The sequence below is a fragment of the Dermacentor andersoni genome, chromosome 1 (assembly GCF_023375885.2).
Source record: "Dermacentor andersoni chromosome 1, qqDerAnde1_hic_scaffold, whole genome shotgun sequence".
NCBI lineage: Eukaryota > Metazoa > Arthropoda > Arachnida > Ixodida > Ixodidae > Dermacentor > Dermacentor andersoni.
The window spans coordinates 43,845,432-43,871,833 of record NC_092814.1 but is presented as its reverse complement, the minus strand read 5'-3'; the positions used below and the strand labels follow the sequence as shown (position 1 = coordinate 43,871,833).

General features: G+C 49.3%; 1 protein-coding gene across 5 annotated transcripts in view; it reads left to right on the top strand.

Moving 5' to 3' along the window:
• Positions 1–25,717, top strand: part of cpx (synaptic transmission protein complexin) — a 594,949-nt gene extending 569,232 nt beyond the window's left edge. For all 5 annotated transcript variants that reach the window (XM_055061411.2, XM_055061410.2, XM_055061412.2 and 2 more), the window contains 3 exons: positions 495–658; positions 19,001–19,136; positions 19,964–25,717. In XM_055061411.2, the coding sequence (XP_054917386.1) occupies positions 495–658; positions 19,001–19,136; positions 19,964–20,037 (374 nt within the window). In that variant the 3' untranslated portion in view covers positions 20,038–25,717. The remainder of the gene's footprint in view (positions 1–494; positions 659–19,000; positions 19,137–19,963) is intronic.
• The last annotated feature ends 685 nt before the right edge of the window (positions 25,718–26,402 follow it).

Genomic DNA, 26,402 nt, shown 5'->3' with positions numbered 1-26,402 from the left:
AGAAGTTTGGTAAAATGTAGTTAACGGACAAGTTTAGGTAGAAATTGCTTTCTCTTTCGAAACAGTCCGCATACACTCGGAATAATTAACAGTCGGTTCATTTTCATTTGATTTCGGGCCCACCGTGGTGCGGCTTTCCCCGCTGTCGAGTCGGTGCGAAGCGTGCACGTACCGCGCAACTGGTGCCGCGCGGCCCCGCGCACGAACAGCGGCGCCGGCGGCGCCTTCCGCGGGCCGCCGGCCGCGGCGCTGAGCGCGAGCCGCCCCTCCAGCAGGACCCGGGCGCTGTGCGCGCAGTTGAGATCGAAAAGTAGGAGCCCGCGCCACGAACACCTGGCGCCAGACAGGCTCGCCATCCCAAAGGGCCGGCGGCACTCGGCGGCGTGGGGCTGCTCCAGTCCACAAGTCAGCGCGCTCTCGAAACCGCGCACTGTGTGTCCCTGCACGGGAGCGCTCCACTCACTGCTTTGTCCCTCTTTTTTTCCCCGCTGCAGGCCAGATCGGAGGGGACGGGGAGACCTCGGAAGACAAAGAAGCCGAAGCCGAAGCGGAGCAGGAGCGGCTCGAGGCGCTACGGGAAGCCGAGGAAAGACGAAAGGAGAAGCACCGGCGGATGGAGGAAGAACGTGAGAAGATGAGGCAGCAGATCAGAGACAAGGTGAGCCACAACACTTCCCGACGCCACCGCGGCATAGGGAAGTAGCGCCCTTATCTGGCGGGTACCCAGCCAGTCCCCCCGCGTGTACTCAATCCAAGGCAGACGCTGTGCAGAGCCGCGGACACGTGGTAGGCGTTCTAGGGAAATCTAGGGAGCTGTCCAGTATTCCAAAGGCCAAGAGGCCTCGCTCAGGTACGATTCCGCTGGCTGTCTGAGGTGCACATGCTCCACAGGAGAGAAGCGACGCACCTGTATACTCAGGCACAGCATCTTCCTCTGTCAGCAAATCCGTAGGCGCTTCGTTTAACTACACTTAGGAGGCATTGAATAACGCCTAGAGCTATTTGACCGAGCCAATGAGTGCCAAAGTCTTGCATAAAGAGGCCTTCTTCGCTGATTACAGATGATATGAGTAAGCAGCGGTGAGCTGTTATGGTTCTTTCCAGTTTCATCTCGCCATAACTTTTATTACAGCCATTGTAAGCTTCAAGTCCTAGACATTCACCCTTCCTACAGCATTACAAGTCATCTCATTATCAGTTGCAGCATTGTCTTATGTCTGAGACCTCTTGAACAGCGATCAGCCTCGAGGTAGCTTGCAGCTAGCCCTGCGACTGCTTTGACACTTTCGTGATGTGCCATGAACCTTGTTTCATCAAAGCGAGAGGTTTTCCTTCAACCAAACGGTCAATCTGTAGCACCCATGAAGCGCGACTTGTCTGCTATGACTTAATTAGTGTTCGTATTATAAAAATATCAGCTTCTCGGGCAAGTGCCTTGCTTTTTTTGACAGGAAACTCGTAATAGTATGACGAGGCGATGAATAAACAAATGGTGAGTCTGCTTCTTTTAAAAAGAGTTACCGTTTTGACTTAATAAATTAAGTAAGATGGCCTTTCTTCTTTCTTTTTTCCTTGCCTGGAAACCAGGTTTTGTAGATGGTTGCAGCATCACAGTTACCGGCGCTAATCTTTAGGAACAATGATGCGATGTCACAGAGTTCTTTATTCTCATTCAGCTGTGTTATCATAGTATACATACAATACTTGACAGGTGCGTTCGCAAGGAACAAAGAAACTTTCGCAAAGAAACTTTCGTGTGGTAACACGGCTAGCTGTCCGCGATGTGAATTTGCTTTGCAGCAGGCTAATGTAAAACACTACTAATGTGTTGTAGCGCAACGGCCCCTGTTGTCGAATCCGGTGACCGGGGCTATATTCACAAAACGTTCGATCGTGAGAGGTTCTTGCCATTGGCAGGCCGCCTTCTGTAATAGTACGTCCATCAACAGGGTTGTCTGCAAGTCGCTCTTTCGAAGAATTCTAGCGTCAGAGCTCTTTGCGAATACGGGCCCCAGATTTATTTCCACTTTTCACTGTCCTCATACAAAGCACTACTTGCGTGCAAATAACTTACGATACGATGACATTGTTTGTAATCCATTCGATCGCACTAAAAGAAAATAAGCTTTCTTTTTGTTCACATCGATAAGACGTGCTAAACTAAAGCGAAATGAGGGAATTTTCGTGTGATATCCGATAAAATAATCTACGGCCTATGGCTAAAGAAGCAAATTATTTTTCAGTTGTTATCTACGCTAAATGTTCTTACAGGAGTCAGTGTGCAGTGCAAGAGATCGAATGCTGTTCTTGTGCTTAAATAGTGAATTTCCTAACTTACGGCAGTCTTATTCATTATTCCTGCATTTTCGATCGTAATTTGCCACCAACATTACATAGCTCTGAAAAAACTGTTATTTTAATTTAGCTGTAGTTATTTTAGGCGCATTCTTACAACGTGCCACCGGTTGTCATTCGAATTCATTAAATTCTGCTGACCGGTTTTTAGAAAGCATACTCGTAGCACTTTATAGCAAAACCAATACTTATCACGTAGGTTCCTAGCGAGGATTAGAGAGACAGATAGGCATTATGTACATAGAAGCAGAGGGCGTTGAGCAGAAGCAGATCTGCTTGGCTGCCCTGCATTGCATCGATGCTTCATTGCGGTGCGTCGCTCTTAGAGCGTCGCCTACCGTTTTCCTTTCCCCGCCTCTCCCCTTGCCCCGGTGAGGAGCAGCAGGCCAGAGGTACGCTCTTCCGGCCGACTGCTCCTCCTCTCGGCTCAATATAACCACTCTACATCTCTGCAGTAGGGAAGGTGCTAATGTATTAGCAGTCGTCATGTGGACGAAAAATTTCCAGATCTTGCCATTCCGGTACTATGAACACCATTGTTTGCCTTTGTGAAGCAATAATCGACATTCTACATGACGTGAGCTTCGCCCTTTAGGTGAGAATCGCGGCGAATGTGATTTCATTTCGACGGGGATTGTAGCATGCGAAAAGGCCCACATTATGATGTTTTCGGTACTTGTGTATATACAAAAATTTAAGCGTCTTCAACAGTCCCTATAATTTCATTTTCTTGTCATTTGCAGACCCTGATAGCAGCCGTTCCAAGAGCCGTCATTCTTTACATACTCTATAGGTTGTACTGAATACATAGATTAGAATTCACACCGACTGAACTGATCAATCTGCGCCACAGCTGCCATTGCGTTTTGATTCCGCTCTTGAAAAGGTATGCCACAGGTATAGACTTCGTCCTATGATGCGTGATACACAATAACCTTGTGGAACTCGACCGCTTTCACGAACACTCGTTCACACGCGTTGACCCCTGACTTGCAGCTTCGTTTTCTGCGTAGACTACCACCGAGCGAAGAAAGTTTGCCACTTGTGGCTTGGTGCCTTATTTGCCAGGCTTTATTCATTGCTCCTTCCGATGGCCTATAGTCATTCCTGTGACATCTGCGGCGGCGATCAGGCAAATGTACGGCTGGTTTCTTTTAGTCCGCTTTACAGTGTGGATTTGCAAATGCCGTGCAGTGCGTATGTCAAGATGAACAGTCAGAAGAAAATATATTGGTGACGGTAGTCACTACGGATGTCTGCGCTGAATGTATAGCTATAGTGTGCTACAGTTCGTTTTCTGCGGTCTATGGGCCTGCGAGATGGGCTGTGAGAGATGCCTGGCGCCAAGGATCTGGGCCCCATAATCACAAAAAGCTCTTAAGCTAGAATTTTTCTTAAGATCGAAATTTCAGTCAATCCTGACGCTGGATAATTACTAGCGAATGCAGCCGGCCAATGGCAAAAAAAGCACTTACGAACCAAAAAGCTTTGCGAACTTGGCCCCAGACTCATTTATTGTTAGCCTTCCACTCCCTCTATTTCTCTCTCCGGTTATTATTCATTGACATCCGTCTCCTCTTTAAATACGTCGCAGGAATAATTATTTCAGCTCATACTACAATGAAAAAAGAATTGGGACAATGCAAAACCAGCTAGCCAAAGAATCATCAGCGAAAGAAAGTTCATTGAGGAGAAGCGAGATTTCAAACACAAAGATTACGTAAAAGTCAGGCTAAGTTTAGTATAGTGCCAGTGTGGTTCTGTGGGATAGCATCTCTGATCTTGTTATTCCAAAAGCACTGTCAGCGACGGACTTGCTATCGGCGATACACAGACATTATGAGAATCGGGAAACTTACATTTACATAAGGAGCTGAGAGATAATAAATCAGCCAAGGAAGCACGGGGCAAGCAACTGTTTCTTTTGTGTTAAAGTGTTGAATTAATTAAGGATGAATGAAGGTAAATTTAAGATTTACTGCACATTCTTAAGAGCAGAAAACGGAATTGATCGGAACTGACAGAATACACAACCTTTCTGCCTGTGGGAGTCAAACCCATGATCTCCGCACAACGCATGTGATGTTCTAGCAATTAAGAGGAAGCTTTAGCTCGGGTGCTCCTATCTAAATACATGTAAAAGGAGAATTCGTTTTTCTCGGCAACCACTGCACCATATTTGACGAGGTTTGTTGCATATAAACGAAAACCTTAAAATCTAGTGAATTTTAGTGTCAAATTTTGGATTTAGATCTTCTTTATAAAAAATTGGCAAAAACTGAAAATTTTCAAAAAACGAAATTATAAAGTTTACAACTCTGTAACTTAGCAACGAAAAACGATAATACAATTCTGTGAATTGCATCTGGTAGTACATCGAAAGCGGACAAAATTTATGTGTTACACATGAATCTAAAAAAATTTAGTAATATGGAAATACAGCTTTTGCAGAACCCTTGCAAACAACGTAACCAATTTACGTAAGATATAAATTGACGTATCTAATTTGTCCGCTTTGGATGATCTAATGGATGCCGTTTACAGAACCGCGATATCTGCTCTGGATGCAGAGCTGTGACTTTGTAAACTTCGTGATTCTATGTTTCTTCAAACTTTCGTATATTTGAAAAAAAATTAACAAAATTCAGGACCTAAATCAAAATACCGCTTTAACAGTCACTAGAATTTAACTTTCTCTGTCAAATGCAAAAATTTCATTAAAATCGGTCCAGGGGTTATCTCAGAAAAACGTTTTTGCGTTTTACATGTATTTGAATAGGCCGCGTCGGAGTTTGGCCCGAGCTAAAGCTTCCTCTTAAGTTACGCTGACGGCTGTCCATCTGTGCAGTATCTGACGGTATTTACATGCATGTATTTATTTATAACCTAACAATAAGAGAGTTAGCTTGCGCCACTCGTGGCATTAGTCTGTCTGTCTGTCTGTCTGTCTGTCTGTCTGTCTGTCTGTCTGTCTGTCTGTCTGTCTGTCTGTCTGTCTGTCTGTCTGTCTGTCTGTCCGTCTGTCCGTCTGTCTGTCTGTCTGTCTGTCTGTCTGTCTGTCTGTCTGTCTGTCTGTCTGTCTGTGCGTACGTGCGTGCGTGCCAGCGTTGCCAATTTAGCTGTTCTTTCACTAACTTTAGCGATTTTCTGCACTGCCTAACGGGATAATTTGTTCTCTTGCAGATGGTCGTTTTTTTATCGGTTTATTGTAATGCTGGCTTCTTTTTTATGAGTACAAAACTTCATTTTTTTTACTTTAATTCGGGCTTAACATGTCGCAAGCATGCAGCTTATCCATGCTCCTTTGGAAGCAAGAATCATCCATGAGCAGTGTGTTGCGCATTTCTCCTTCCACGTCTCCATGCCTCCGCTCAACTATAGCAGTTTCGGCAGTTCGTAGCAGTTTCGCTCTTCGCCATTTTCGCAGGTGCGCTTTAGGGGATCTCGCCTGGTGAAATGGGTCCGGTGAAATACATCCGAAAATCCCGGAAAGAATGGTTACAGCAGCCAACACTTCTAGACTAGTTGATGGAAGACACGGTTTCTTTCTGGGGACGAGGTGAAGAAATACAAAAGTGCCTTCTACAGAAACGTCTTCAGGGAGTTGGCTGAGTGCTCTCTATCAGTACTGTTGCTGCCGTGGTTCACCGCAGAAGTTGAGCTTGTTTTCAGCCAACGAACGTAAATAAATCTAAGTTAGGAAACAGAATGTCCACTGCAATTACAAGCGTCATCTTTACTCCGTGAGCTCGTCTCCGAAGAAACTTAAGTTTAGGTGCACGTTAAAGAACACCAGGTGGTCCAAATTTCGGGGGTCGCGCACTACGGCGTGCCTCATAATCAGAAAGCAGTTTTGGCCCGTAAAACCCCCTAATTTAATTTAAAGTATGTTTCCTCACTTCACAGTCACACAAAAGAGCACTTATTCATATTGATAATTTATATCTTCTATGGAGGAGAAAAGAAAGACTTTCCTGCCTAATGTGTTTTTTGAACGGTGTTTTAGGTAGACACAATAAAACATATCTTAAACTTGATTCTGATTGTCGTCAGCATTTAGCGGGTTTTTAGCGTATTTAGGGTGCTTGTATCGCGGGCTTTAGTTTCTTGTGGTCTGGATTAGAAGGTGTTCTTTAAGTTTTAGTTGGCAACACTGGTGCGTGCGTTTGTGGTCTCTCTGTGTGTGTGTGTGCGTGCGTGCGTGCGTGCGTGCGTGTGTGCGTGCGTGCGTGTGTGTGTGTGTGTGTGTGTGTGTGTGTGTGTGTGTGTGTGTGTGTGTGTGTGTGTGTGTGTGTGTGTGAGAGAGAGAGAGAGATTGAAAGAGGGAGGGAGTTTAGCATAAACCGCTACCGCCGAACCATCGCACTTCCGGTGATCGCGTCAAGCGATCCTTTTTCTAGCCGAAAAACTCTAAATGTATACGCCCATACTCCAAGTCCCAGTGCCTTTTCTGTCTTTTTCTTTTTTCCCCACCCACCAACAGTGTTGCCATGCAAACGCCGCTCAAAGAAGGGCGCTCGTGCGCTGATCTCCCCACGGGCAAAAGCCGGAGTCGTCTCGCAGTTTTCCCACGTACGCTGTTTACGTATTCCCATCGCCGTTTCCTTTTGTGAGTTTTCCGAGGACTTCAGGGCGCAGCAGCCAAGACCTGAAATAAAGGGACGAGTGAGACGGTCTCGGAGCGCGGTGGTTCAGCGCCCGATGATCGGTAACGGCCACCACTCGCCGCTCTATGGGCCTTCTCCTTCCCTTCCTAAGACGGCGGAAGGAATTTCGGAACGCCATTCAAGATTACCTTCCCGTTATGGTATTCAATTTCTGGAGGAGGCTTACTCGGATGTCTCGTATAGGGGTGCGGAGAAGCGGGCTTAAGTCGCTTTATACTGCAGCCATTGGGGGACTCGCGGCACTCGGGAACTGGTGCGGTACTTTTTGTAATGACCATTCTTGGAAGCTTTCCAGAGCGCTATTCTTGGTGCCGTACGACGATCGAGTCGCTATAGTGCAACCATGCACGAAATAATATTCAAATAAACTCAGAAAGGCTGCTGACCAATGGTGGGTCAGACGTGTAGCGTACAACAAAATCATCCTGAAAATCCTGACAAAAATGACCCTCTTGCGGATCCGTATCGCATTGGACAATGTTGGGAGAAAATTCATTCGAAACGATTGCGGCGCCTAAGATTTGTTCTTTATCTTTAGTGAGAGGCCTTAGTATAATATAAAAAAGATGCCGCTTGGATGAATCGTCCACTATACCTTTAGGCTCTGTTTTCTTTTTTTTTTTTTTGTCTCGTTCACGTTTGCATCACCTGCGATATTTACTTCTGCGCCAGCTCTTTTTCTCCCCACTTACCTCTTTCTCGAACAGCTTCAGTGCTGTAGTAACGGCCTCGCTGGTCTCACTAGATGCTGCCAATGTACGCCAACGCGCAGATCTCGTTCCCGCTCTTTTATGGCTGCCCAGACGTAGCGCCGAGCCTGCCGGCAGCCTCTCATAATCCTTTCAGGTCAATAGAGACGCCGGCTTTTCCTGACCTCACGGGTCCTGGCTCCACAAACATTAGCGCCGAGGCCCCGTAATATCATCCCTACTCTTTCGCGCGCAACAATTGTCGGGGATCGGAAAGGGAACTGGCCGGCTATTCCGCAGCATTCCGTCGTCTCGCCCAGACGACGTTGCTATTAGAGCATCATACTAAGATAATAAGATAAGGAAGCTGCATGTTGCAGAACCTTCAGAGAACGCAAGCTGTTGAATCATTCGAGCAGCAACACTGGACGCGATGCGAAAACGTCTCGCACTTCACTTTTACCCGTCATGGTGGCCTTTCGTTTGTTTTCCAATTTCGATGTGGCTAAGAGCGCCAGAAATAGAGCTAATGTTCGAAAAGAATCTTTAAATGGACAAAGGGACGGTGACGCAATGCTGGTCAAAGGGAGAGCGCTCCTTATAACTGGCGCAACAGCTATAACGTGAAAGCGCTTGCGCAACAGGTATACGTACGCCACGTCGGGCTACTGCTGTTTCGCAAATCACTTCACCGTGCGCACGCTGTTACCGCTCACTGAGTGGGGCTACTCGTTCCTCGCTTTCGACCCTGTTTTCTTTGCGCTCGCTCTTTTTCTGGTCCGCCATTGCTCCTTGTCAGCATTTCTCATCTTTCGATATCACCCATCATCTGTTCCCATCCTCTCCCCTCTTCATCTTCGGATAAATTTCGTGCATGACCTATAGGTTACCGGCGATTTCAGTAATGCGACCTCCAATTACGCATCGGGAGAATTAAATAATGCTAAAAAATATAGAGCATCCCAGAGACACTTGCAGAAGCTCCGAGAAATATTAAAAATAAGCCGGCGAATCTTCCTTATGAAGTACAGAAAGATCATTTTGCGCACTTTTTCATTTCGCTGTTATTTACTCAATCAACGTTGACGAAAATGCAATCAGTGGTAGATCATTAGCCAAAGGATAGTGGAGGGCCAGATCTAGGCTTCTTTCATTAGCTGTCCAAGAAATGAAGTATCATAACGGCGAGGTAAGTGCGTTCCTCGTTGACCAGGGATAGCAGTAGTTTATTCAAACAATGGGCATATAGTGACGCGACTTCTTGGGCTTTTTTTATTAATAGTAATTTATTCAATGTTACATCACATGGGGTGCGGGGCAACAGTTTATGAGTGAGGCCACCGCGTAGTGGAAATATTTGAGAGGAGAAAGGTACGCGAACTCTAGACAAATATATAAAGATGATGAAGATGTATAAGAAAATTACCGCCCAAGCACTCCGTACCGATAGTTAAACAGCGAAGCTGTAACGTGCAGCCCTGATGTTTATCACTGGGTCAATCTCGACGGTTAATTAAACGACGGCTTGGTAAGCTCGGCTCGGTGCGCAGTTGCTGCTTGCGCTCAGCTGCACGAGCCTGTTCTTGTGCCCGGGCCGCAGCATCGGCACGGCGTAGACGAACTCGTTCCCGGTTCTGCTCGCGGCGTGTCTGATCCAAAACTGCCTGCTCCTCAGGAGCGTGTATGACGCGTGGCCTACCCATTTCGGAGCCGGGGAGAAGATGCTGCGCGTGCGCTCGGCTGCGATGGAGAGCAACGACGTCGATCACTTCTGGCGCAGCCTATCGCGCACCTCTCTTTCTCTTTTTTTCGCGTATGCGCATATGGTTGTGCCGGATGAGTTTTCGGCGTACAGGCGACAGACGGGCGTACGAATCGGTTAGCCATATACAGCTTCGATGTAGAACTTCGCACGTAGGAGGTCGTTGTGCGACTGTCGATTTGCTGCTGTTTGTCTAAAACTAAACCGCTGTGGAAATTGACAGCCTTTAAGGATATTTTAGGATCCTTCAGGATATTTCCTTAGATTTAAAAGCCACGCGGTGGTAGTATAAATTATGTTAATTCGCATTTACGGGGAACAAATTAAATATTATGGGTTGTATGATTTGTGTCTTACATGTTAACTGTCTGCGTAAAATGTTTTCGTACAACTTCAAGGCTTAGTCCTCACGTTCGCTCTGTCGTAATTGATGTGCAGGAAAGGAACGCCCGTTATTTTGTGACATCTCGAGGTTCTTCCTTAGCACATAGCACGTTGACGGTGCGCACCATTATGAATACATGTTAACAATATCGAGGAGCGTGTATTTTATTCATCGTTCGTTGGAATTATGGCAGCGAACTCTACTAAAGAAAATCGCTTGGGACTCAATGGCTAAAGATGAGAAGGACAAGATAGAGAACTTTTTTACATGAAAATGAAACCCACAGTGTATAACACATACAACTTGCCGGTGGATGGGACTCCGTCGTCGATGGATGAGACTCCGTGCGGCGTCAAGCTCGTTGTTTCATTGCGAACCAGCTAGAGACTTTGCCACTCCATTATTTTCAATTAAGCAAGGCTTCCGGTGTTGTATGTGTATGTATTTTGTCCGCAGTGGCCAAGGCGAGAGCTCTCCTTTCTTGTAAGGCTGGTCCCATGCATGCGAAGTACAATTAAGCGGCTGAATATTGTCTTTATCGCTAATTTATTATACGGTAACGTGGGAAAGAAGAACCGTCTCAAAATATCGGGAAAAAAAAACTCCCAGGCCTTCATTGTATCGAGCGCGTTGGAGTGTTGCCGAGGTACCAACAAGCACATAATGGATCCTCACGGCCTTTGTGCGTGAAACCCAGCAGCGTCAGAAAATTTCGCGAATTGGAGCCTTATACCGAACGCCCCCAACCATAAAAATAACTGAAAACAAGAAATAAACTCGCTGCGCGGCTGAAATTGAGCCGCGGTAAGGGCGCACTGTTGTCCGATGCATATACAAATAAAGAGACGTACTATATAAAGAACGAAAAAAAGTGCTGACGTCTGCGATGAGAGGAGGAGAAGACGAAATTACAGGCACGTGGCAGTTGAGAAGCACTCGCGGAAATTAAATGCGTCCTAGCACAGGGGATCGACGAGGCGTGCACGACAACTCAAGAACTCGCCTACTATCGAGCGCGCAAAACAATGGGGCTTACGCGTAGGTGGCGCAAGCCGTAAACGAGGACTGTAGAGTGGTCATCACCACCCAGCTTGTGCTGACACGTGTACACGTAGAGAAGGCGGAAGTTCTTTAACACCTCTGCGTAGGTGGGCACGCGAAGACCGGTCGAAATAACGCGCCCAGCGACTCGAGAATGCAAGACGAGCTCGTCTTTTGGTAGAAGCTAAAGCCGACTCACTATATCAAAAGAAAGTTATCACTCACTATAGGAAAGCAACTTGTCAACTCACTATAGCGAAAGGCGTTCGATCTGCATTTTTTTTTTATTGAAACGAAGATAAAAGAAAAAGATTTACTCACGCATACAATGGCGACGGCAACTCCTCTTCATGTAATAGTAATAATAATAAGAAATATATTGTAAAATAAAAGGTATCAATACAGGCCCGGAACATCTCGAAACACGATACTCGCTTATCGTGTTACTGTTTACATGCACGAAACGTGTGACTTTGGAAGTAAATTCCATAGACCGTGTGCTGCGCGTGGTCACGAGTGCACGTGAGCTCGGTTTTCTTTTCTCGAACTGGCTCTGGAGACTGCACTTTACGCCCAACAAATCTCTCCGTATAGGAATCCCGCACTGTACATGCAGAGTTCGCTGCAATTGTTCCAGCATGCTGCTCAGACTTGCCGACGTTGCTGCTCGGCTCTCGACAGTTTTTACGCCCCTATTTCATTCCTTATTTGTGCTTGGTGTCCCCAGCGTTGGCTAGGCCAGAGATAGCACTCGAAGTGCTCTAACGCGGCGAAAAACAAATTTTTTTTTTTTTGTTCTTTCTTGCACCTTTTATTCTCTTTACACATTTCCCCAGCTCAGGGTAGTCAGCCGGTACTTACACTGGCTAACCACCGTTTCCTTTCTTCCCTTTTGTCTCTCTCTCTTTCTGACGAGAGAGAGAGAGAGTTATCTCTGACGAGAGAAGCTATCGGCTTCTCTCGTCAGAGATATCATCCGTGTCCGACTGGACGCTCTAGACGAAGGAGCGAAGTCACTTTCGCTCCTTCGACCACCTCTAACATGCGTTCCGATTTTATGCCGTGATGCAACAGATGAAGGAAAAACCGGAGATGAGAAAACAGCTCTTGCGTTGCACCCAGTCTCCTGGACGCCGGGGCTTTTCTAGTTGCGCCGTGCCGAGCCTGCGCCTGGCGACGCTTTCCTCCCCACGGCCGGGGGCAGCACGCGCGCGGCCATTTGCGGCTACATCCTGTTTACGATCGTCGCAGACGGACGCGACAACGACGGGATGTTTGGTGCTCGCCAGTGCGGTCGCGAGGCGCACATTTCTCCCAGCCCCGAGAAGGCACACGCGACAGGCGACGCCGCCACCGACGCAAGTTCGCGCGGTCCCCTTGCCTTCCCTTCAGATCACTTCTCCGTTTCCCTCGAGGGGGGCTCGCTGCGCGCTCTGTCAGGCAAAGCAACAGCCGATCAGGGAAAGCGCGTCCTTTCTTCCGAGGCGTTAATTTGTCTTCCGCTTAGGCGACACTGGCTTCCGCTGTCTTGTTCAGCTCGCTGCTTACTTTATTTTTTAACCCTCTCCCTGGGGTCGCTGCCACGTATTTTTTTTTCGTCTTCCCGCTGGCTGCGTTGTTGTTCCCTTCTTATTCTCCTTTCTCGCGTTGTCTTCTTGTTTGCGCGCTGTGGGGTCTCCAGTGGTTGCGCCTTCTGTTCGATTCCTCCTACCCGACGGGAATAGCAATGGAATATCGATTCCGTCCCATGCCGCCCGGGCTCAAAAGTCAAATGCAACTCGGAAAATCTGCATCCAAAAAGCTTTTCTTGAAGCGTCTCCACCCGTGCGACCGCTCGCCCTTCGGCCTGGTCCTGTCTCCGTTCTCCAGGAGGCGCTTTCTTCTTCCGCTATTTTTTCGGCAACCGCAGTCTTCTTTTGTTCTTTCCCAGCGAGGGCGTCTCGTCCAACATCACGTTCGAGAACGCACTGTTTCAAGCAAAAATATTCCACATACCGAAACACTCCAACCGCGCCATGCACGATGTTCAGATTCTGGGGCACGGGCGATCCAAGCCCGCCCCGCTCCTTTTCTCGAAATTCCTTCGCGTTCCCCGCGAGGGGCGAAGAAAGAAATGCAGCGCAGGAAAACGCGAAAGAAGGCGAGCCGCCCTCCTGTCGCAATGCTTGCAGAAATGCCTTTAGCGCTGTTTCGCCCAAGAGGCGCAGTCTTAAATATGTTCCGCTCGGCGAGCCACGCAGCGCGGGAGCTCACGTTATTCGCCGCCGGCCGTTGCCGAGCCGCCTCCCCTAAACAATATCTGAAGAGCCTGTAATCCAGTTAGCCTTTTTTCTCCTCACGCCCCGAACCGCCTGCGCCGCTCTCCTGCTGGCCTTCCGCTGCGTGACGCGCGGGAAGCCGCGGCGTCGTTAAATAATTTCTGATCAAAGCTTTTTCCCACTGCATCACAGTTAGCGAGCGACGCGCCGGGCCCCCGCGTTCCGTCGCCCACAGCGGCGCGTTCGTGAGTGGCCGCTTGAAGATACGGCCTGCGAAAGAAACAGCGCCAGGCTCCAGTGGTTGTTGCGTGTGCAGCGGCGTAGCTTTCGGGCCTCACGTTGGGTTAAGAGTATCGCAAATAATGAGGCCGCAGGGAGAGCCTTGGAGAGATGACATCCACGAAGAAAAGAAAGTTGTTTTTGCAGCGTGACGCTTAACTGGAAGAGAGAAAAAAAAGGAGGGGGGGGGGGGGGAGAGCGGACAACAAAAAGTTTTTACTCTCGTCGGGCTTCTTCCAAGGTGCAGCGTTCATTGCGTGCGCACACTTACACGTGCCCAGGGGCTTCATTACGAGTCCTGGCGATGGCCAAGGTAGAGTCCTCGTCGTTGGGTCCCCCGGGTCCATAAATCGGCTCCGCGCAGATATGCAATATCCGTGGCGATATGCAATAGTTAATGTACGTGTGAATGAAAGCGTAGTGAAGAGAGATGAGTAAAACGAGGATTGACAAATGTCATCCTGCAGGCGCATTCGAATTACAATAGCTCATAGTCATCACAAGCACTCAATGACGCGCTTTCAAAGATTACTTGCCATTCCCACCGCTTGTCTTATCAATCATGCTTGTTCAAATATCAAGTGCTTTTCTAAAACAGCGTTCCGACCTCCAGGTGAGCTGGTGCTTCTGTATAGCTTGTTTCGCAGAATAATTTAAGAATGACTTGCGTTTGTTCAAAGCCAAAAGAAGTAGTAAGCATTACGGAGAGAAAATAAAAAAGAACTTCAACAGTAGAGTTTCATTTAACAACATGACTGAGAAGTTGAGCAGTCTTTCTTGTCCTTAAACAGTAACTTCTGCCTAAAATTATCTTGTTTCGGCCGTCATTAGTTGCACACAAAGTGATGAGATGATTACGATGGCTTGAAAGCAACTGAAAAATGTATTTACCGGCCTCTCTGCGACGACATTGCTTTGTTTTTATTCTCTCATTTGTTCTTGGCTGTATATCTCTGTGTGTTTAAGCACGCATGTAAAAGGACCTAGAATGAAGTCTTTTTAAGCCTGACTCCTCCTAAATGCTCCGCGACGCTACGGTGTTCGGCAGAAAAGTGTATTGTAGTTCTGACCAATCCACAACGAATTACAGCAAGCAAAAGGAACGGTATAATCTGGGTCAGCAGTCACAAGAAACGCTCCTACGCTATAGAACTGTTTGCAAGAGCAAACTCCAGCCAATCATCATGTACGTTTAACGTATTATGCACGAAGGCGCTCGGCCAATGGAAAGCAGCACTTACGAAGCAAAATCTTTGTGAATTCAGATACAGAAGAAGTCGGACGCCACTTACATGCGCACAGGCCTCGAAGTCTCGTCTGCCTTGTTTATCTTTCCCCGTGTTCGGATACCAAGAGTTTTGATTTCTGGGTCCACGGCGTGCGCCGACTTTTAATCAGGCGCGTCCAAAGACTGAACGATAAAGCACCAAAACCGCTGCCTTGCCAGAAAGAATGTCAGGAAAGAAAGAGAAACAGGGTCTGTCGGTAAAAAATAGCAAGAAACCGGGGATGTTGATCACAAAATCACGAGTGCACGCACCACTCACTCGGTCAGCTTTCTTCTGACCGCACTGGTTACTGCAGTGCGGTTCCAGTGGCAGCGCCTGACCCTTGTCAGCGCAGGAAGCGGGCGCCGGCAGCAGCGGCCGGTGAAAGGAGTAAGGAACTTCGCGTGTTCCTCTCGAATGCGCGAATGCGACGTGTGTTCACCGAGGCGTGCGTGAGACCCACCGGGAATTTAATTAGGAGCACGCACGGGCGCACACGCACGGCCGCTTAACATGCTTTCCCTCTTTCGGCTCGGAAAGAAGATTTCCGTCGCCCGAATCAACAGCGCACCGATTTCCCATCTTTTCTGTGCCTTCTGCAAACGCACGTGTATAGCTGTGACTACTTCACCGGTATACTTGCCTGGACACGATAGTGAGTTCCCCTCTGAGAGCTGACATAAGCGCGATGTATCGCCACATTCAAAAGCTCTGCCGGAACTCGAAGAAGTAGTGCATATCTCTGTATTCTCAGCCCCGCTGAGAGCGCTTCTGAGTGCGAAAGTTCTCTACAATCCGAAAAATGCTAGGCATACTGCTGCGCCCTTCAATCAGCTTATGATGCAGGGTCCTTTTGAAACGGTAGCTTCGTGTGGTGCGCTTACTGTACGACGTCATGAACGCTTAAACGTCCTCCGGTGATCGACACGCGCAAAAAAAAAAAAAAACGTTGAAGCCTCGGAACGCATACTAAAGATCCGGACGTCATGTTGGGCACGCCGGGCCGTTCAGTGCTTGGATTAATTGTGCTCAAGCAGCACAACAGTGCCACATGCGAGTTACCACGAAATGCCTGTACACGGCGCACCGTCAGATGACATCGCCGCTTCACCCGAGCCGCTTGACTGCTTTAGGTTTTGGCCAGTCTATACCAGTACTAGAACTGTCAAGTATTCATAGCGAATGGTACCGCTGTCGCTTTATATATAGTATTTGTTGCCCGTTTATGGAACTGGGCCCGTGTTCACAAAAGGCCCTTACGCTTTAATTGTTCGTAATAGAAATTATCAGCCAATCGAGATGCTGGACATATCATTAGCGAAGAAAGCCGTCCAATAGCAAAAAAGCATTTAGGAACGAAAGCTTTTTGAATTCGGCCCCTGGCCCCGAATTAAAAAAAAAAAAGTTTCATTTTTAAGCGCCCTTTGCCATTGGCTGGCCGCCTTCGCTAATAATATGTTCAGCGTCAGGATGGGCTAAGATTTTCGCTTACGAACAATTTTAGCGTAAAAGCGTTTTGTGACTATCGCCCCTGCTTTTCTTTGTCTCTATAAGAGAGCGCATAAAACGCGAAACTGTGACTCCATTTTTTTTTCAAGCTAATTTTTCGTTTGCTGTAAATCACCGCGTTATCGGGGAATCAGCAATTTTTCACAATCAGGCGTGGCACTCGGCCGTGCTCCCAGGAAGCGTCGCTGTCATCGTGATCACGCCTCTTGCGTTGCGAGTGATCTAGTCTGCGAGGACTTGATGATTCGCAAGGAGCTTACCCGCACACACTTACACGGTTGACATTGCATATTGAGACAAACGAGCATCTTCACGAAGCCGAACGCAGAGCGGATGGAGCACGCAGCTCTACGTCATGCAGTGACTTTTTGAACGAGTGCACACGAAGAAGTCGTATGGGCATTTCTTTTTTTTTTTTTTTAATCCGTACTGCCTCCTGGCTTTTCGGTCTTCGAGGTTGATTTTTTTTTTTTTTTTTCATTTCCACAACAGGCTAAGCATGCAAGAACAAAAGAAGAAAATGTTCTACTGGCGCTCCTGTCCCTTTTAAAAGAAAGAAATGCAGCCCCACGCTTCATAAAACGGCATGCATCTCACGTTCAGCTTTAAATGTCGCCTACTGTTTAGCGTGAATCTACTGTCGCCTACTGTTTAGCGAGTGATAGCTTTTTGCATCGCCACGCGTATCATCCGTATTGCTTAGGTTTTCCTGCAGTAACACTCAGGAATGAAGAAAAAGAGCTGGAAACGCAGCAAGACGATATGGCGTTCTTCAATTTTTGTTTTTGTTTCGAGATGAGCTGCGCCTTTTGTAAAAATCCCTTCGGCGCAGAATGCGCGTAACCGGCTGCCAGGTACCATTCCTTCTGCTTTCTTTCCTTGTCCACGCGCGCCTCTAGGCCACCCGTTTACATGGTTAGACGCTCTCGGAAGCTGTGCTCGCTGAAACGCCATTTCCAGCCATTTTCTCCGAGGGAAACGTGGTGCGTGAGAGTCTACGGTGTGCCAGTGCATGTTCCCATCCCACGCTTTTTAAACTTCGGAACGTGCATGCTCTGGGTCACTGCCGTTTTCATCGCGACCTCGTCAGCTAGAAGAGTATTTAGGAGGTTCTCAGTCGGTGGTGGTTTCTTTTGCCTTTATTTCTTCATATTTTTTTACTATTTCATACACACTCAAAAAAAAAAAGAACCTAGCGCTTTAAAAAAAAAATTAAGACGAAGCTTTCATGACCGATTTTTATTATATCTTTGGTATTTCACTGCTTGCCGAGGAATCATGAGAACAAAAGGGTGGCATATAATTTACGCTCTACTAACAAGTTCACGGAAAACACAGACCTCTTTTATTGAAAGGAAATTTCTGTCCACTTTTCCAACAGTTAGCAGTAAGAAACCGGCAGGCGAGTTTCTCTTTTGCTGCGTGCTTTCTTTTTTTAACAATATCCCTAACCACACTGGGGCAGGAATGCAGAGCAGCGGTTGCGTAGCGCGAGATGCCACGAAAAGCCGGCAGATCCCACGACCTGTGGGAATCGATTTTATGCGAAGCAGTGGGCGGGCAGCCTACCAAGTTCACGAAAAGACCACAAGAGCAGGCGGCTAGACAGCTAGATAAATTGATAGATACTGTCAAAGTGGCAAATGTTCACCAAGAAATGCTTCGCATTTAAAAGCGTCAGTCGTCGCACTCGTGCCTCTAAGCGGGAGCAGCGGGTAATGCCTAATTCTAATCTGAAATGGCTTCCAAGTTCTACGTGCAAAGACCGAGGCCTCTGCACGCAACATTAGCGGAGGGACAATGAGTGGCGACGCGCCGTGTCCGCCGCACCAACCTGCCGGATTAAAGCGCGTAACCTTGGACGGATAGGTATCGATGGTCGTTGCGCTTGGAACTGCGCACATGCCGCACTGGCGGGCTTTGTTCTGCCAAAAACAAAAGGGGAATCTCTGTCGTATACTCGCCGAAAGGAAGCATGCCCATCCGAGCAAGAAGGAGAAAGAAAAACAGCATTCCTTTCACTATTGTTCAAAGTATCCCAAGTGATTTATTTACTTTTTTTAAGAGCCGCAACTTCATTGTTCTCATGACAACATTGCAATACATAAATATATAACAAAGGGAAGGGGTGAGGGGGTGGACGCGTCGAGTGGACTAGGCAGCAAGTGGCCGCGTTCCCCTTGTCTAAGCCCCTGACATAGGCAATGAAATGGGCAGAACGAGGAACGTTTCATAAAACCGATGATGGTTGTCATGCTTCGAACTGAGCCTTAGTTCCAGCTTGAAGGCTGTGGTAGTAGCAATATCAACTGAACATTAGGTTTTTAAACGACGCCTGCGGACAGTGTAGCTTCGTTGAGCGCGTTGAACGAGCGCTGTGCTTGAGATGTCGTTATTCACTATCAGTTCAACATGAAGTGTCATTGTTCACTGTCACTTCAGCGTAGAGTGGTGCTTGTCTTGGCACACAAAGTAGTAAGCTGGCCTCAGCCAGGGCATTCTTTCTAATAACAATTCCACTGGAAGCGTGGCTGGACCGTGGCAGCGAATGCGGATCTTCCAAGTTACACCACAAGTAAAGCGTCAAGTACATGGATAGTGGCCGATAACTATTACCGCATGAGAACTATTCTCACGTTTTGAAGACTCAAGAATGTCGTTTCTACTGTCGTATTACTTGCCCCGACAGCACTGAAGTAGATACTATGTGTTGGCTAGTGTAACGCCAGTGTCAAACGCTGCTTAGCGATCATTCATGTCTCTTCCCCTCCCTGGCTCTTTATGCAGTACGGCATCAAGAAGAAGGAAGAGGAGAAGCCTGCCGAGGTGGATGATTTTGCCGCTGGCAGTCTCAATCGGCGAAAAAAGACACCCGAGGAGATCGCCGCGGAAAACGAGGCCGCGGAACAGGATGATCTCACAAGTGAGTAACGAGGAAACCTGGCCTCGACTTGCCTCCGAACACATGCTCAGCCGAGAGGACAACCCTTAAGGCAGCGCTGAGCAGTGCAACCATGCAATCATCGCTTCGTGAATTGAAGTTTTCTCCATAGCTCAGCAACTGCGGAAAAACGCTGTTGGAAGGCGGTGACAAGTTCAGTCTAGGGCTGGTACTGCCCTCTACTAGGCGGTAGTGTCCCTGTATATGCTCCCAAATATGCTCCCTTTGCGAGCGTATACAGGGACACTACTTGGTGGTCTTGGCCGTAGGGCACCTCAATGCCTATCGATGCACGCGCATCGAGGTATCTTGTTTAACTGAAGGAATCAAGGAGCATTAATTCGAGGCATGTCCGTAAATACGGTAGCGAGTTCCTCGTCGTCAGCTCTATATAGTGTTGTCTCCTGTCAGTGGAGTAGTCACGGTCATCTGGTCTTAATATTATAGGGCTTAAACCAGGACATGTCAGAACCAGGGCCGGTACAAGTTCTGGCTGGCAGATTTCTCTCGTTTAAGTGCATCGGTTTATTCATTTAGCAATGTAAACGGAAACAGGAAAACTTTCTTCGCGGCTTAATTGGCACAGCGTCACTCACGCGCACCGAGCGCCCAATTTTAAAACTTCTAGCCTCCCACTCGAAACGGGCCTTGCATATTTATCCTGGGTTGCACTTTCTTTGCAACGCACTCGAGGCAACTGCAGCACAGCGGAAGCGGCACCTTCTCGCGTTGAGTTCCGCCTCGCTCGCCACCAGCGAGCGAAGTCTTTGGAAAGCTTGACAAAAAGCTGTTGTGTGTGTCTGTCGCAGGACTGCGGAACACCATCGAGACGCAGGTGAACGAGCTGAAATCGAGCATCGAAGGCAAGTGCGTACTGCAGTGAGTGCGGGCCTCCAGCTATGCAAGCAGCAGGGCGCAGAGCTGCGCCGCCTCCGCAGAACACCGACGACGACGCAGAGCAAGGCCGCACGGGACGGGGGAGGGCACAGGGCCGCCTTCCCCGGGCCGCTTGCTAGAACGGATACTCTATTTTTCGCCCAGAGGCTCGCGCCCAGCAAAACACGCGCTCTTCCAGCAGCGGCGGCCTGCCGGGGGCGCGCTCGGAGACACGCCACCAAGGATACAAAACGAAAGTACAACGGACGAGCGCCGGCAGAGACGCGGCTACAGCCGGTTCCCCCAGTCGTCTTCCCCTCGGCAGCGAGGCTGAATCGGCCATTGGCCCCCAAAAGGCGCTGCCTCCCAGCGCGCCCCCCTCATCGGAACCGGGCCGCCTTCCCCTACACCGCCCGGCGGCTGGGCCCGCGGGCCGCACGGCTGACCACGTGTTCGCGTCACGGCGCTTTTCCTTAGCGCCCTCCGCGGGGCCTCTGCAGTCGCCGAAATGTTGCTGTTGTTCGGCGTCGAACGTTAGAAGGCCTTGAGGAGCCAAGTTGAACCCAGCGGATTGCAGCTGGGCCTTGTGAATTCGTGTCCCTCTCTGGTCCCCTGCGTAACCTTCGATGTCTAATTCCGCAGATTGGGACTATAGTATTGAGGAGAAAAAAAGAACGCGTGTGCTTTTCACGACAAGTAGACCGCGATGAATAAAAACAAGTAGCGAGGCGAGGTTTTCTATACCTACTTTCCTTATGCATCTTCTTGTGTTTTATATGAAATTTATATGGACCCTAGCAGAGGGAGTGGCGTTGTCAAGAACCCCGACCACTGCACAGGTCGAGGCATCAGCGCAGCAAGCTAGCTTTCGTGGGATCTTTCTCGTTCTTTTTCCTGTTTTCGGAGAGAATGAAGGGCGCTCGCGGGAGCTCGGTACATTCTCTCAAGGTCGCAAACCACAGGTGACATGCGTCATGATTCTTCTCAGCGCCTACGAGATCGATCGAACTCGTCGAAGCCGTGCGGTCCGCGGCGTGCGGGACGTCCGCACGTGGTCGGGTACGCGACTACACTCCATTCCTGGCTTTTCTGAGCCCAAGGCAAAACTGTGAACAGCGCGCATGTCTTATACAAGTTTTCGGCGTGGTCCACATGAGCCATTGATGTTTTTTTTTTTTTTCCTAAAGCAGCGCAGACGTCGCTCTGGCGCTGTAAGCACTGACCACTTTCGACCGAAGACCATGTGCTGTTTGCACCAAGTGAACTGCCACCGCCAAAGATCTCTTGTATAGACGCCGGCCTGGAAGTGCAGTCCCTGTTCCTCGCTCGATCATCGGATGCCACTGGCGCCTTCTGCCAGCGCTTTTGGCACGACGCCAGTGCGTCCAGCGAAAGTTCTGGCTAACGCCGAGACGTGTATGCTTTCTTGTGAGTCGAGCCAGTTTTTATTGGTCTAAAGGTGTAGGTATAGAAGCGCGTGAGGCCTTGGTGTTGGCCAACGCACCTTCATGCGTCAGTAGTTGCGCTTCGCCTTATGTCCAATGAGAGCTGGCACGATGCGCGCGCAGTTTTGCCTCGGTCCGCGAGAAGCCGGAAGGGAATGTGGGCCCGGGGCGGAAGCGGCGTTCTCGGACCCGGAAACGGCCCCGACCACAGCGCGCCAGACAGTTGCTCAATCGGGGAAGAACGCGCGGCCGGCCGAGCGGCGGACGAGCTGCGGGAGCCTCCTGATGGAGTCGCCCGCAGCTGAGCCCGCGCACCCCTCCCCCTCCTTTTCCCTTCTCGGCCTATGTCTATTTGTAGCTTTTCGTGTACATATGTGACAACCTCCTGTATCGTTGTGCTCTCTGGGGTACGGCTGCCTGCCATTGTGTGTTGTGCAGTATTCGCCCCCGAAATGCGGTGTGTAACCGTTTTGCTGTGACGTATGTGACTCTCTCGCGTCTTGGAGGGGAATAACTGTCTATCAAACAGTGGCCATGTTTCAAGCGACGTATCGACGTGCAATTTTTGCCTTTTGTCTGAATAGACGAGCTAGGCTGTCTGTTTGTTGTTGTTTTTTTTTTCTTCCCGCTTTTGTCTGACATGGAAAAGCCGGGGAGGAGAGGGGAAAAAAGGAACCGAAGACACAACTTTCTGGCTTCGGCACAAACGGTTCAATTCTTGATGTTGTCGACATTAAAATGACCGCCGTGGTTGCAGATCTGGTTTTAGTGTAGTTCAGCTGCAGACGTCGGCTGTCGAAATTCAACCCGCGAATGGTGCACGGGATTTTAGAAGAACGTGGGCTTTAGCTAAGGAAGAAGAACGGGGGAAAATACTTACGCTGGAACAGGCCGTTTTCATAAAAGAAAAAAAAATGTGTTTGGTTTCGGTGTGCGTTGTGTTTATTCTTTCTTTCGCGAATCGCTGTGTCGCGTTTCTTGTAGCGCCATAGCTGGCAGTAAATATAGTCGGGCGGCAACACATCGGCAGTCCCGTGGCGCACTTCCGAGGCACCCGCAAGCCGTTGGGCTTCTCGACGTCTCCCCTCCTCTCGCCACCGAGCGTACGCCGCCTGTTGTTTTGTGCATGCATTCAAAGGGACGCTCCTGAATACCGAGAAGGAACGCGACGTAGATGCAGTGTGCGAGCTTAACCCAACACACAATTGTGGCGAAGCTACTTTCGCGCCGCTTCGGCTTACGCGAAGCGTCAAAGGTCACGCGTGAGTCAACGTCTGCTAGATAGATGGTCTGCAGCGCGTCTTTGTACAATATATGTATGCTAAGAGTTGCTGCCTGCTGGCGACATAGTTTTCTGGCTCTGTACAGCAATAACCGGACGCCTGCGTGCGCCTTGCGTACCAGCGTGTTGAAGCGAACCGTTTGAGAAAAAAGGAGCGTGGCCTTGGAAGCATCTGGCGTTAATCTTGCTAGGGGCCGTTCACCGTCGGAAGCTCAGAGAGGATCAGGTAGGTTGGCCTTGAATCGGAAACACATAAAGAAGCATTCGACGACGCGTTATGCTCATTCTTCTTTCTTGAACAGCTTTATTTATGTGGCCCTGTACATTAAAATCTTGCTTCTAAGCTGCACAGCTCCCGATACCACACCAGTGCTGGCCAGGTACCTAGAAGGATGCATACGCTGCTGATATACTTACCATGAGTGAAAGTAGCCCACATTTAAGTGATCACAGTCACCTTCGGTACTGTTCGTTGAGTCTTGCAAGTCACGAAATATGTGAGAAATGGCAGCACTGGTATTAGTGAACAAAATAGCAAAATCAGGAGCAGCGTAATGAGAATTCGTACTAACCAGCTTAATGATGTTAAGGCTCTTCGTCATATTGCGCTCTAAACGGGGGAATTCAATGTGCGCCAGTCATGCTAGCAATGTTATCAGTAGTCTCCTTTTATCTCTGAGTCAACCTAACGCTCGACCGAGCCCCCAAGGCTACAACAAAACTTACGAAGCGGTAGGTACTTGGAATCTACAAAATGATTGCTATGAGTGGCCTTGTTCCACGCAAGTGCGCAAAATGCAGCAAACTCGAACAGTGAATTAGCGCTGACCATTCTTCGATTCAGTCGAGGGAGCGCAGGCGAAGTGACGATCAAACTGCGCTGCTCGACGAAGCGCTGCTTCTTTCCAAAACGGTCCGTTTCGCCACCGGCATCCTTTCTTTTCCCTTGCGTGTGTAAGTGCCTGTAGATGTATTATTTTTCTCTCTAAAGCCTAGATGTGCAAAGCAGTGAGAGGGGGACCCATGCAGTGGGACGTTAACCGCTTGCGCCGGGGCGGCGCACGCACGGTCATGCGAGCAGAGCCGCGCGCCCGAACAGCCGGACGCCGCCGTCGCGGACTCGCTGACCAGGCCGCGCACCCCTCTTCTGCTCCCTCCCACCCTCGAACTGTGGTGAAATAAAAGGTAGTGCGAAGAAGAAAAGCGGGGCTGCTTTACTCGTCTGCCTCGACGTGTGTGCTGAGCGCGCGTTCTCTCTAGCGACTCCTAAGCGGGAAACTGCGGGAAGCGCACAGAACAACGGTAAGAGAACATCCCACGAACGGCGAGGCGCAGTTTCAGCGGGCGAACTGCTCCGGGCGCCCTTGATTAAGACGTGCTGCTCTGTTTCGCCTTGAGCGCACAGCCAGATTAGGACAAGTGGGCCTGCCTTAGTCAAGGTGACACGTGTTTTTCACTCCCGCCATGGTTGAGGTGGTTGAACGTGCCTTGGCCGGGGCCTCGGTTTAACGCACGTCCACCCACCTTGTCACAGATTGATAGGCCGGTTCCACCGTAGCCCCCGTACAAACGAGGGCAATAAGCAGATTTAATATACTTGCGCTGTGGAAGACTAGTGACACACGGCACGAAAGTTAGTGCAATGTTATATAAGCGAGTAAAAGTACTAAGAAGAAGAAAAGCAAAGTGAAGCACTTTATTTAAAGCGCTTTGTATGCGCCAAATTGCACAAAGGCGCATTTGTGCTGGCGTTACTGAATAGTAAATCAAAATTAAGTTCACGCGAGCGCAATAAAAGGCAACCTCTAACCCTTGGGCGCGTCTCAGTTCTCAGCGCGCTTATTCTGACTAAATTGATCGCAAGTGTTCTAGACAAGGTGCTGTCGGGCGTCAGCAGGACTCCAACACTGTCTGAAGGAAGCAGGCGCCAGTATCGTCCTGCGGAAAAGTTCATCTGTCGAACGCTCGCCTTAATATTCGCGAATCACTGTTTTCCTTATTCAGGGCGTGTCATCTAGATGATTCACAAGCAGGCCCTCTTTTGCCCTCGCATCTCGTAACCCTCTAATGGCAGCACAGCTACAAACTCATTGCGTAGAAACATGGAGGTTCACCGTATGGTGACTGCTCCCTACGTTGGGCGCTGCCATCACAGACAGGCAGAAACGAGAGCGGAAGAGCGCGGCGGAGATGCGCGAGGCCTGTCAGCCGTCCCGAAGGCGACTGTGCGCGGAAGTTGGGGAGCCGCGTCTCGGCGGGTGCCTCGGGGGGCGCGCGCCTCGGGCGGCGTCCCGGGGACGGCTCCAAACAACGAATCGCGCGCGTGGGGAGTGGGAGCGCTCTCGCGTCTTAGTGGTGGTGTGCGTGCGCTGCCCGGGCGGGCCACGGAAGTTGTGTAAGGGAACTGGCACCACTGCATCGCCGGGGAACGACGCCCAGCTAGAAGGCTCGCGACCGCTGCACCTCCCCTGGCCCTCCCCTGCACAGGTTCCGCCTACTCACGTCTCATAACCGCAGGTTCATCCTGGCAACACACAAACAAGAAAAAAGGTCGATACAACGAGTAAAGCGTTAGCGGTGTGTGTGCTAGTGTCTCTCTATCTCTCTATCTCTCTTTCGTGCAAGACAACCCCGCCGCCTTAACCACCCCTCGACTCTTTGCACCCCTCGTGTTTCTCCTCTCTATAGCGCTCTCTCTACATAGGTTCGCAGCTAGCTGGCTTGGAGCTCTCCAAGGCATTAGGCAAGGCACCGAGATGCAGTATGTAGCGGTCTACTTCTCTGCCCGGGCGGACGACGGCGGTCTGCCGCGAGCCACGTGGCCGGGAACTTCGCTCGCTCCGCACCTAGTGTAACACACTTCTCTGTCAGCTTTGTGTATAGGTGCTTGGCCACATAATGGACTCACTAACCGTGTGTACACTAACCAGTGATTAAAGTTCAGAGTTTAAGCTGGTGCACCGTGCCTCCTGATTCTCTCGCCACACTGCGGCCCGGCCCCCGCCGGTCGCGGTTTGAGCGCTTCCCAATACGCTGGCTCTGGCTGCGAAACTACGAACCAAAAAAAAAAAAAAACCGTTACAAGAAAAAAGAAAAAAAAAGAACCTTTAGGTAAGTACTTTATTTTTATGACTCTGTTCGTACACGCTGTTGCAGAAAACAGAGACGGTTGAGCTAGGCAATGTAAAGCCTGGTATAACCGGATAAATGTTATGCTTTCGTGGTCTGACTCCGGCGTGGCAACGAAAATTCAGGTGGCCTGACAGTCGGTGCAAAGCCGGCGATGGGCGAAGCTCGGCCGTTACTCATTCGCGAATACAAATGTGTGCTCACAAACTGGCCCCTACTGTAGTGGTTGAAGAAAACTACTAAAGCGAAGCTTTCTTCGCAAACCGTCCCGGACTTTGGTGACGGTGCTGCTGCTGCTGTCTTGCCAAACAGCTTACAAAGAACAGCACTTGTATGTCGAGTGGACTTGTATATAGCCATCTGCACTATCCCGGCAAATGTGCCGGTGGTCGGTTCTGCTCTCGTATGAAATAAGCAACGAAACAACAAAGGGTAAAGAAATATTCTCACTGCAATAAACATACGCCTTCAAGCGTATAATTCTTTTATTAAAGCGAAACTTTCAAAGCCTTCTTT